We start from the raw sequence: 12,998 nt of genomic DNA on the forward strand, positions 1-12,998 counted from the left end.
CTCAGAGGGATTAAAGAGGCCATCTACATCAGGGCTTTACAGCCATCCCTCAACAGAGACGGGGGGCGCCACAGACTTTCTGCAACCTATGATCCACTGCTCACGGAGTCACGTGTGTTATCTGCGTGACGTCACGGAAGAGGTGGATTGCTCATTCCGTGAAAAAGACTGTACAGTTGTACAGTCGAAAATTTGGGTGAGTCCAATTTTTTTTTTGTTGTGTTGGAAATTACAGTTTAAACTTACTTCATAATGACTTCTACCAACACAGATGAACTTTCAAGATGATATTGATTATTATAAGTATTCATAAGTAACACCCAGGAGTCAAGATTTTCAAAATCATCTCCAACATTAGACTACACCACTTTTGTCAGTACGATTGAATAAATTTCCACCTCTCTTCATCCCTTTCGAACCTCTCTTTTGTGTTAGAACATCCAATGTGGGTTTGAATGAAACTATTTAAAATTATGACAGAGAGCAGAGGAAGCTGAGATGCGCGGACGTCTCTCAGTCCACCTGTGCGAACACGGCGTCCCCGACACGGATGGTGCCCTCCTTGTCAGCAGCCAGGTGAGACCCGAACATGGAGGTGCATGCCAAACTTTACAGCCATCCCCCGAAATTTTGAGTTATCCCCCTTGCGATCTTTTGAACGCCGTTTGTACGTCAGTTGAACTTACTGAAAACCTATGACCTTTTTAATCTGGAAAGGGATAACTGAAAAGAAAGGCACCTTTGAGCCCAACGCACGCCCAGACGAGTCACGGCCAGTGTAGCCCAGACCTGGTTTCTCCTGGCTCCTAGATAAAGATAAGGCCTCTTACCTTGAACCTGCAGGGTTCAAGTCGCGCAAAGCACCTGTTGCACACAACCCATGCTTTCACCCTCCGAACTTTCAGGTTCAATTACAGGGCAAAATATGCCAAAGTTGTTTTTTGCCAGATTTAAAAAAATACACAATACCAAAATCATATGCCTCACTTTGCCGGACAGTGATGGTGAGGTTCATCTGGCGAACCTTATATATATCTGTACCTTTTTGTCACGTTCGGTAGCACTTTTAGTGCGCGCAACATATTGGACAAACCCTCGCTGCCGGTCACGAGCCTCATTGGACTCAATGTACTCACTTGTTGTTATAGATTCTATGCTGTACGCTACTGCATTGGCGAAGATTTATGGAAGCTCCTGGAAACGGGCCCAGTATCGGCAAACCCATGGCCAGAAACTGTTATGTAACAGGGACAGCACATCTGCATTGAAAGTAGCGCTTAAATTCTTCCAACACCATTGCGGCATCCGTACGCGTGTTCTGTCGAAAGTACTGCCTCGATGAAGAGGATTCACTCCTTTCAGAAATCTGCAAGAAGATACCAAGCAATTAGTCGATCCTCTGATGCGCACATATACGATCTAGGCAAATTTACATCACTGGGTCCGCGTGAAAAAAGGCCAGGAAAGATCGCAGAACTGCGCAGGTTAAAGTTTCCGCCAGTAATTTACGTCTATGCACACAGTAACGTTGCTCGGCCGACGACAGGGACCGGCTATGAAATTAACCCCTCAAGCCTGTCCTGAACTTGACTTGACTTAGCACATCCCAATGCCCACGTCAGACGCATATGTGTCAACAATGGGTAGGAAAAGTCAGAATAGGCCAAGAGTGGTGCCAGTATTGCTTATCAAGGCCGTTAACGACTTGGTTGACGTCTTTTTAAGGAGTTTCAGCTATGGAATGCTTTGATGAAATGTCTGTAGTAGTAGTTCGCCGAACCAAGGAACTGTACTGTTGCACCTGACGCACAGACCTAGTTGGCACTATCCTTTTTGGGGTCGGTGCGCACATGTCATGTAAAGGATCTGGAAAAACAGCTGTACACAGGAAAATGCAATATTGCCTGTGGCTCATAGACAAACGACCCTTAAACCGAAATCATTTCATAGAACAATCTGTATTTATTGCTCTAAAATTGGGATATCACAATATATATTTGACAACGGAGATAGGGGATGACGCAGGTGTAATTGATATGGCATGAGTGAATTATACAGAGTGGATAGAGACTATATGGTGCATATGCACACCTGTACTTTCTATATACAATATATGTTAGGTAGCATCGTTATGAACAGCAGTAACACTGGACAGAAAATCATCCCAAATCGCTGGGTTCCCACCAACACTACATGTGGTGTCACACAAGTCAATTATGCCTGAATAAATAAATAAGGAAATATTTCGTACAGGTACAGAAGGGTTCACCATTTCGTTCTGGAATACTTGCTGTGAATCTTGGGTAGACAAAACTGTGGTATGCTTCATTTGCTTCATCTAACTTAGCACAACCAATAATACTCTGCAGGAACAGAAGCCAACTGCAGATGACCTTTGTTACATTAACTGGGACCACTGTACATTTTGAGACTTGAATTCATGTAAAACTATCACAGGTACATCTGCTACAGATATTGACAATTTGTAGTTTATCTTTGCTTCTGAACCTCCTATGGAGAGTAATGGATGGTAAGAGTTATGCTGATCTGTTAGTAACAACACCAATTAGGGTTCAGAAGTAACATTACACACTGAAGTACTGTTAAGTTTCGATTGATACAATAGAATACAGGTGATGCCAGATGATTGCAAAATTGAAGTACTACGTATCAAGTAGAAAAATACTTGGTCAAATTTTACCTGTGCATGTATACATGGTGCTTGTAAAAACATCAGTGCATTAAGTAAATATCACATATCCACTGTGACTTGTTGATGAAGTCAAGTAAAACATTATATCAAACATTAACGTTATAGTCACATACATGCAGGCAGATTCATAAGTAACTCCTCCTTACTCCAATCTCTGCACGAGGAGATATAATTAATAGCAATTCATATGTTCTCAACAATTATGCAATACAATCTTTGAAGACAATGGTTAATGGGCAAGTGACTCCAGGTACTCACAAATGTATTAATGCAACAAATCACAATGTCAATATAGAGTAAGGTTTGTGTATACACATTTTTCATCAGCTCTTAAGATCTGCCAGACATACATGTTCCACTCTTTAGCACAGAATCCACATATCAGCTACAAAATGTTCACATGATGGTTATGGGTTGGTCAAGTGTAACATTTGGCAGCTTAATTCCTTGGACAGTAACATGTACAAGAACAGGGCAAACATGCATTTTCACTATCCAGGGAAACCTGAAGTGTGAACATGCTGATATATTGCATTACAACTACTACAATAACTCTTACACCACCAGGCCAGAGTGTTCCAGATAACAGGTAGTTCTATATATATGTAAATGAGGGGATAGGATCATCATTCAAAACACGGTTTAGTGCTGACAACAGTAGTGTCAAGGGTACATACAAAGTTAACAAAATCCTGAATTGCTACGAGCTAACTGGAGACAAAAAATACATTCAGTGATGGTCGGGTTACATTTGTTATGCAGCTATGATCACAAACAGAGGCCATGTATTGTCCAAAATTCATTACAGAAAAAGCTGTCTTTGAATCTCTTCGGCAGTTGGTTCTATCAAAGCCCGCTTGAACCTATGATGTTAAATCCTACCACAACTTTCGACAAATATGACTGGACTGTGAAAGCCTCACATAATACCTTTTCTCTATCCTCCAATACTGTACAGGACAGTAAACACAGTTCTAGATGACAAAGTGTTCTAGATGCTTAGTACAATAATTACACAGCTCTACTGTTAAGTCTATGTACCCTGATTTTTCTGGGCTAAGTTGATTGCCAGGTTGACATCCCCCAACAAGTCAAAAACTTACACTGTTACAGCATTAACATTTTCAGAAACATGGTCACTCCAAAGACAAGACCAAAATCTGGAAACTTGTTTGTCAACCTTCATCTCAGCAAGTACATGTACATGTAAGCTACTGTAGCTACTGTAATATCGCTATACGGTACTATATGGGGTCACATAGATGATAAATCCCCAGAAACTTGGGAGAATATTCCCCGGTCCATTTAGTACTTGGAATATCTATATTGTAAATGCAGCATGTGTTATCATTACACCACTGAAAGACATACCAGCTTTGCAAAATAAGTCTTAACAGTGAAGGATAGGTCTATCTGACTGCAGTCTAAAAAGTCAAAGCTGCCCAAGAAGACCACTCAGGGGACCAATAAAATCTGGACAGGTCATCGCTACATTCATTACTACATGTGTCCATGGAAAAAATTATCTAAATGACCACCAAACATGGTCGCATTGGCCAGGTGGTCCTTATGTAGAGGTGGTAACTTGTAACAAGAAGGTTCAAAGAGATCTCTTTAAACTTTCTTGCTTGTACAGGTTTGATTCAATGAATGTACTGCAGCTGTTCTTGCCTGTAAAGTGATTTTGTGTCATCTACATCTGGAAGTAGATTTAGCTTGTGTGTGATTGGCCATTGGTAAGTTAGCAGGCTCAGCAATATAGACAAAGGTACATGTAGTAAAACTACGTACAAACATGATCCTTCTGAGGCAATGTACAAGTTGGCTGTCAGTGACATTTTGCTTGACAGCAATTCAAGTTTGTGAATGACATCAGATATATTTTCAAATCATGTGAAGAACTGAGAAGAATATTCTGAAAAATACAATAAAGACTTTACATAGTCAAAAGAATAAAGAATCTGCCCTGCACTTTAGAACATGCTTTTCTCATGGCTTTGCCTTTCAAGTTAATTCAGGCAAGCAAATTAGTGCCAAACATATAATCTTACTTTAGTTCCAATTTCTGTCAACATTTATTTTCATTCATCTCAGTATTCACACTGAATATGTCATCCATAAAAACAACTTAAACTGCTTGTGTTTGGATTATTTCCATGATCCAACATAGGAATCAACATTTTAGATAACTGAATTTCTATTCTACACATATCCCCCCCCCTTTGAAAAACTGAATGTTTGAGAGACCTCTAGTGCAGCACCCTCCAGCTATACACAGATAAGATACATGCTGGGCGATGTTGGATTGGAAATCTCTTTAGATGCATTTTTTGTACGTTGCGTATATACGTGACCTGGCAGAAACAAGTTAGTAGACATTATCTCTTCAAAAAGTATGTCATTCGACTCATTGCTTTACCCCAGCAGGAGAGGAGTTTACATGGTGCTAGCCACAATTGCAGCAGGACTGTTGTCGTTTTTCTCTGTCCCGTCAAGGGGGACCTGTAGTTTGTCCTCAGTGTGGAACACCGAATCCTCCTCCCCCCCTCCCTCTGAGCCGTGGGCCTGCTGCTGCATCAGCTTCTGACGAACCTAGTAACAAGATAAACCGATGGCTGTTAGAAGGAAGAATTGTGGTGCTAAATTTGGTTCCAAGTTGTCTCATCTCTCCTTTCAAGATACCGAGTGAAATGCAGAACTCTCAATTTTACCAAAACTTTGACTCAAGATACAGGGACTCAAGTTAGGAACAAGCAATTCAGGATTTAATAATGATTGCGGAACAAACTATGCACTAAATAATGGTCACTTAATTATGAAGCTATAAAGATAAAGCAGATAGAACTGACCTCCCTAATCTTTAGTTGCAGACAGAGTTTACTGGGAAATATGTCATGGTATCTTGCTTGGAATGCTGTAGTAGCCTGGGCTGATAGGAAAAGTGAAAGACGTTATTACATACAAATGAATAACGTTAGGATCAATTCTTTATAAGACATTAGATTACAAGTTCACCGATATAGGTAGATAGCATGATTCAACTGACAGAGACTGGTGTCGTACAGTAAAAAGTGTGGGTTAGTCTCTATGTTGGCAATTGCAGTTCAAAGAATTTATGAATTCTACTCACTCAAGCAAGTTTTGACATAACCTGCAATCTGGTGATTCTTCCTGCAAATTGCAGTTGTGTATTTCGAGCCTGTTGTGTATTACCTGATGGGAAGAGTCCCTGCTCTTGGAACAGCTGCATCACGAGGTTTCTTCGCTGGTCCAGAGTACGACGTAAGGAGGAGTAGGACGTACGGTCTCCCTCCACGTCGCTGAACACATCACCATCTGAGCTCTGCGAGCCTGAAATATACACAATATATACATGTATCCATGTTCTAGTTAGTATACTTTGTGCACAAGCACTGTGATTTTTGTCCCTATGCTCTTTCTGTCAACCAGCATAGGGGTATTTCTTTCTGAGGAGAACCCTGTGACACTTAATAAATCTATGACTATGTTTAAAATTTTCTGAGGGGTGACGCTAGACTTCTATGGACATACCTTCCACACTCCACACAAAGCTTGCGTAATGCAAAGTTGGCTTCCTGTACCTGGCCACTACCATGTACAATTGTTGCACAATTGCATTCATAAAGTTCATATTGACATCCTGCCCACCTCGCCTTTGCACAGCTACAGCAGCTTCTGCCATCATCTCCATGTTAGCCAGCTCCTCCCCTACACTGGGCTCAGAGCTGGTGCTGGACTTCCGTCTGGGGCGGGACTTCTTCGGCGAGTCTGGCTCCTCAGGTGTTCCCTCCCCATCTGCAAGGACAGGGATTGGCTTGGTTTTATCTACAGTAAAATAGTTTCATTTCTTGGGGACATCATTTTGTAGGCAGGCACTTTTTCAGAGTGTTTCAAGTTTGCAGCTGTAGTGCAGCTACTGTAGATACAAAGGAAATATTTGTGGTGTTGTGATTTTGACAGTGTAGAGTTCAATGTAAAAACATGAAAATAAAACCACTTCTAACATTTCAAGATTTACACAATTACAGTACTACCTCAACAGCATATTTGTATCTAGACAAAAGCTTAAAGGTAACTGAAATGTGTGCAGATAAAATACCCTTGGTTGATTGGTTGTATAGCTAAGAACCCAGCACTCCCCATACCACCATATATAACGTACAACACATTTTGTAGCTAACCCTTGGACATCATGCTGCTGGATCCTTTCCGCTTGCGTCGGTAGCAGCTGAGCAGCTCCCTGGGTGTGGTGGTCAGCCTGCTGATCCCTGTGCCGCTGGGCTGGAACTCCGGCAGCTCCGCCAGCCGCGCCTCAAAATCAACTTCCGACAGAATCTTCAGGCTGATGCAAAAAAACAATAAATAACTAGAAAGGCCGACATTTGCTTGAGAGCAAATGCAGCAGATGGCTTCACCACATCCCCCATACCGAAAATGGATCTATCCTACGATGGCTGCCAATAGTCTACACCCCCATGCAGCAATGGAACCTTCCAATGCCGGAAATAGCCAAAAAGCCCTATTTTACATAACTTTAAAGTGGTGTATGTCAAAATCGAGAATGACATTCTTTGGACATGTGTCCAAGGTATCCCCATACCGAATTTCAGGTCATTCAGATTTAATATTAGGGCACAGGAGCCAAAAATGTACATTTTTGGTCCGAAAATAGCCAAAAAGCCTTATTTTTCCCAATTATAAAGTGGTGTATGTCAAAAGCTTGAATGACTTTTTGTAGACATATGTCCAAGGTATCCCCATACCAAATTTCAGGTCATTTGGTTTTAGTACCTGGGAACCAGATCTCAAAATGTATATTTTTTGCCTGAAAATGGCCAAAAAACCCAAATAAAACAATTTTTCAAAAAAATGAAAAAAACGCGTCAGGGTATTTGCCCACTCTACCTTCATGCCAAATTTCGTGTTATTTGGCCAGAAAATGGCAGAGATGAATCCATTTAAAGAAATGGCAGGAGGAGGAGAAGGAGAAGAAGAAACATGAGGGAACACAATATGTCTTCACCACTTTGTGGTGAAGCCATAAATACAGTCAAACTTGTGAATAATGACCACTCAAGGGACTTGGAGTTGTCATTTTAGACAGGAGGTTTTTATAAACAGGATCAACAGGATCCTAGTTACTTACCAGCCAATGCCAAAATATGAGACCAACAAAAAGTGGCTACAGTAATGATAATTCTATGATGAGTGTGATAGGCGATACCTCTGTTCAAATTGCAACAATACCTACAGGGATGAGGCAATGAAAGGGATATAATAATTGCATAAAACTAGAGGTAAAGAGATACCCGCTTGTGTCTGTCTGTGAGGTCTCCGGCAGCTGGGCCTTGTGCTCTTGACCTGCTGTTAAAGACTCCTTGATGTGTGGTCTTTCAGGGTGGTGGCTAACAGTGGCTGTATCCTGACCAGTATAGGAAGCATTTTAAAATGTTACAAGAAGATACTACAATGTTGCTCACATGCAATGAATTGCAAAAGAGGAAAAAATGTTCAACAGGTAAATGTGTGAGATCCTCAAATCTATGAATGACGAGGTTTGGGTACAAATAAAACAGCCTCTGAGAGCTTGTCTGTTTGAGCTTCTTGTTGCAGTAACTATAAAGAGGAGTAAAAAAAGGACAAACAACTTAAAATACGCACCGTAGCAGCTGGGTTTGTCTGGACCCTACTGGAGGCCTGGCTCACAGTGAGGCTGGAAGGTTGACCACTGTTAGTCACGGTGGGGAGATTCTCAACCACCTCTGATGCAGACGTACAGACGACCCCTGGTATTACAGGTACACTGTGGGAGGCGTCTTTGACAGTGGCCACACTTTGGGCTGTAGTTGAAGCTGCTGCTGTTGTTGCTGCGCTGCTTTTACTATTCTGTTTTGGAAGGTCTGCCGTGTGGTTACTGCCTTGCATTCTACTGTAGCCTGAAAGTACGTAAGAAGGTTAAAAAAACACAAGATATATCATAGACTGACTAAAATACTGATTCAAACAATGTTATGGTCAAAATGCTAATGTATTCCTCGCATATGGTGTATATGACACTCAGCCCATATTTGCAAGGTGAGCCTGTTGCCATCTTGAATCCTGTAATCTGCTATAAAAAACAGGATGCTACTTTGAACAGTTACATAACTTACTAGTAAGGCAGAGTAGACATCAGAAATATGTGCAGAACTCTGCCTTATACATCTAGTACCAACATGCCAATGCAGGACTGGTGATACTTCAAACTCTGAGTGTGCTTAGTCTGGTAAGGAACACTAACCAGGCCCAGTGGTGCCAAACTGGTTAGGAAATGCCGCTCCACTGGCTGGCTGTCCAGACAGCAGCTGTACCAGGCCTGCCGCAGCACTTTTTGCAGCTACTGTGTCGTTTCTTGACGGAGCTGCCAAGTTGACTGCAGCCCCCCCGACTGTGACTGTACTGCCTGGTGGAGTCTGACTAGGCAAACTTGGAACCCTGAAAATAGAGGATCATTTATCAATGTGACATTTCAACTTAATTGTATACTTTCAGAGAGGCACATTTTGATCATTCTGGACAGCTAATATATGGGTTAATGATTTAAAATGATCCTCTTTAGGCTTATTCACTTATGCACTACATTGGATTCACATCTCTACATCTGAACACCCCCATGAAGGCCATCATAGAAAGATAATATCCTTGCTGACCCTGACGACAATGCCAAAGGTATGTTTGGGAGGGGCACGTCCTGCGGGACGACCGTAGTGTTGATTCCTGGAGTTTTCTTCACGTTGACAGGAGGCATCAGCAGACTGGCCACGTGTACACCCTGGGACGCGGCTGCAAACTGCCACACGGGGGCAACCTACGGGATAAACAACATCATGTCACAGGTTTGCACTGTCACAAGGACTTAAGGCAACACCAATATGATCCCTTGCTTCTCTAGATCTGACTTTTGCAGTAAAACATTAAGCAGGCAGGCAGAGTATCAAAAAGAAACCAGAATCCTTTGAGAAACCCAAATGTAACTACAGGAGCCACACCACCCCATGTTCTGACCTGTGTAGCTGCCAGCTGAGTTGAGGGGGTGGAACAGGGGATAAGAGCCGTCACATTTGCCACCATGGGGAGGGTGCTGCCAGCCGGCGTCAGACTGGGCTGAGTGGTGATGCGCACCGCCTTCCCTCCCTTACTCACCGCCCCGGGCCCTGCCTGGGACACCAGCTGCAGGTTGATGCTGGGCAGGACCGGTGTGAGGCTGGGACCTCGCAGATTCAGCATCGGAGCGTTGGGGAGGGGGTGGCTCCCCAGAGGCATCCACTGCATGTTCATGTTGGGGTCGGCAGCCGGCGAAGTCCCCGGTGGTCGACAGGTCAACATCTGACCAGCCGGCCTCACGGGCAGTTTGTTGTCTGGTGGCTTGTCTGTTGCTTTCTGCTGTGGAGCCTTGCTTCTCGGAATGGCTGGGGAGATGTTAGGAGGGTACATGTAAGTCATCCACATGTTACCTCCAAACTTTTGTAACACAAATGGGGAGCTGGAAAATTGCTTCTTTTTAGCCTGCCAACATCTGCCTGGAAATTAGTTAGGAAAGGCAGTTTGTAACAAAAACGGAACTAGAAAAACATTAGGATTTTGCGACATCTGATTTGAGATTATACTTCTGTAGATACAATGTATAGGCTAATCTCCAATGGGATAAATTTCATTCAATTCAGCCTGTATTTTTTCATTCTTCATATCTCCATATTTCACCCACAAGTGTTAATAACTATGTTCACAACCACAGCTTGCTTGGTTTTCATTCCTTGAAGCCTTAGCACACTGAGCCAGCCATTTGGCTACCAATTCACCACCATATTAGTTAGTGTTAGGCAGCAGGGAGATGGTTAAATCTGGCAGAGGAAGCACCAGCAACCATTCCTCATTACAACACAGACATACCTGTCACACCTGGCTGTCCCATCACCATTGTCTTCTGTTGGGTGGTGGGAACGTTCAGCTGTATGGTGCACGCATAGGGAGAGGTACCATAGGATGCAGCAAGTGTCGGCAACACATACTGAACTTTGGTGATGGTACTGGGCACCCTGGAGACCTCTGGCGCTGATGTAGCTAATGTCTGTTGGTAAGGTGCTGTTGAAACATTTCCAGCATCAGTTGCTATTTGAACTTGGGTGGAAGCATTCGGAGGTGGATGTTTCATTTGACTTGTGTAGGTTGAGGACATCATTTGTGTTTCTTGCAGCTGTGGCATGACCAGAGTTGGTGGAGCTACTACAGGAATCTGCCCTACAGAAGGAATCCCTTGCTGTTTATTGTTATTACTTTGTGCTCTGTTTTCTACTATGCTTGTACTGATTTTCACTGGTGTCTGTGTCTGCTGCACTTCAGTGGATGTTCTTATGACAGAGAATTTGGAAAAGACACCGGTCCCTGCAAATGAAACTTGTCTGTTGTTGTCCATGACAGCTGACTTGGCTGTTGTTGTGGGGTCTGGGAGGAGCAGGTGGGTATCAGAACTCCTGTTTGACAGTCCAGCTGAAGAGGTTCTACAGTACTCAACACTTCTGCCTGCCTTCTCCTTCCCAGTGCTGGGGGCAGTCCTGGAACTACATACCCCTTTCAGACTGGACAGGGGGGCAAAATTTCCTGTCTGTGGACTTGACTTTACAAAAGCATCAGCGGGCTGTGTTCTGCCCGGCTCAGTTTGAAAGGGCACACTACTTGTATATGTTGCCTTTGGCAGAGAGAAACGAACACTGCTTTGTTCAACAAACATTCCACCATGTGAGGCTTCAGTTCTGCTTCCAACTGGACCAGATGACCCAGCATCTCTTCTGGTAGTTCTAAGATCTGAAGAAAGGGTAGAGGAAACAACAGTTTGCCTACTCATCACAGTGCCTCCCAAGTGTCCTTTAGGGGAGTGAACCTTGAATACTGCACCTTTTGGTTGGAAACTACTGCTGCTGATGATCGGTCGAGAGAACGGTATCTGGGAGACAGAAATGGGCCCTTGTGTTTCCGTATTGCTTGCCATTCTGCTGACTTGTATGTTTGTGTCCTGTTGTGGTTCCGGTCTGAGTTTGATAGGTTTGGGACGGAAGGTGATGTCAGCAGGAAGGGCAGGCTTCATGGCGGGGGAGAAGCGCTGCTGGGGGAAGATCTTGTTCTCGATCATGACCTCATCCTCGGACTGGCTCCCGCTGTCGCTCTCTGTCACCATCTCCTTACACTTTAGGTCAATGTCAGGATCCTGGCCTGGAGGGTCAACTGTGGGTACCAAGTGAGAAATAAGTAGCATCAAATTTCATAGATCTCACAGGTACCATAGACCAGCACATAAAAAAAATGGTGGTTAAAAACAATAGAATCAGTAATCTCTGAGGTATGCACACTTCAGATGTTCAAGACATTCTTGAGAAGGCTTTAGAATCACATTGTCTATGTGCCATGCTTTTCTTTTGTGCTTTGTGTTGTATTTTGAAAAATCAAATAACAAGACAGAGTGGGCCAAAAAAAAGAGGAAGAAAAAGCTCACCTAAAACGTCGTCATCTCCCTCCTCACAGATCATCATCTGCTCGTCATCGCTGATGGTGTCCTCACTCTCCAGTCTGGACCGGCCGCGACCTGAGAATGGCCCCTGAGACATGACCAAGCCTTTACCAGCCTGGGGGAGAAAGTGTGGGATCTATTTTATTCCATATATTTGCTTGGTTTTGAATTTGTTTCCTTATGCTGGACACTGCCATGAGGGAGGAGGCAAGGATCAGACTATTCAGACAAAATATAACAAAGATACAAATTGCATGATTAATGTCTTACCAAATCCAAGTTGTATGGGCAACTGGCACTAGCACCAACACCATTTGTATTTGCAAACAAAACTTTGTCAGATAATATCCCTTTGATTGTATAGCTGAGAACCCAGGATATCATAGTGTAACCTTACATAGTTTATGCCGGGGTGGTCCTTTGAGCTCTGCTGTGCAGCCTGTAGGTCCTCGGACTTGGCAGCAGAGGCAGGAACAGCTGTGACCTGGACAGCAGCTTCTGTCTTTACTGTTTCTCCTGCAAATGAACAACATGCTTGATCATCACACTGCTGAGACAGTTGTGCTGATTGTTTGGGGTACAATTGTACAAAAGGTAGCACCTAGTCTTACAGATGGTCAAGGTAGGTACAAATTAACAACATATAATGATACAGAGGGTTTTCAAATGAAGCAGGCTGACCATCATGTTAGTGTCCCTATTTGCATTCAAGGGTCATCCATG

The 12,998-nt window shown here is 43.2% G+C and overlaps 1 protein-coding gene across 1 annotated transcript in view; it reads right to left on the reverse strand.

Moving 5' to 3' along the window:
* Window positions 1-4,792: 4,792 nt before the first annotated feature.
* LOC109483656 (protein capicua homolog) overlaps window positions 4,793-12,998 on the reverse strand; it is a 17,872-nt gene continuing 9,666 nt past the window's right edge. Inside the window, exons 12-24 of the mRNA XM_019786690.1 lie at window positions 12,673-12,791; window positions 12,261-12,390; window positions 10,664-11,992; window positions 9,779-10,182; window positions 9,424-9,581; window positions 9,015-9,208; window positions 8,396-8,670; window positions 8,044-8,156; window positions 6,916-7,076; window positions 6,383-6,529; window positions 5,927-6,064; window positions 5,563-5,642; window positions 4,793-5,305 (exon numbers count right to left, since the gene is read on the reverse strand). Of these exons, the coding sequence (XP_019642249.1) occupies window positions 5,150-5,305; window positions 5,563-5,642; window positions 5,927-6,064; window positions 6,383-6,529; window positions 6,916-7,076; window positions 8,044-8,156; window positions 8,396-8,670; window positions 9,015-9,208; window positions 9,424-9,581; window positions 9,779-10,182; window positions 10,664-11,992; window positions 12,261-12,390; window positions 12,673-12,791 (3,404 nt within the window). The 3' untranslated portion in view covers window positions 4,793-5,149. The remainder of the gene's footprint in view (window positions 5,306-5,562; window positions 5,643-5,926; window positions 6,065-6,382; window positions 6,530-6,915; window positions 7,077-8,043; window positions 8,157-8,395; window positions 8,671-9,014; window positions 9,209-9,423; window positions 9,582-9,778; window positions 10,183-10,663; window positions 11,993-12,260; window positions 12,391-12,672; window positions 12,792-12,998) is intronic.

This window comes from Branchiostoma belcheri, unplaced genomic scaffold, assembly GCF_001625305.1.
Source record: "Branchiostoma belcheri isolate BF01 breed outbred unplaced genomic scaffold, Haploidv18h27 scaffold66, whole genome shotgun sequence".
NCBI classification, from domain to species: domain Eukaryota; kingdom Metazoa; phylum Chordata; class Leptocardii; order Amphioxiformes; family Branchiostomatidae; genus Branchiostoma; species Branchiostoma belcheri.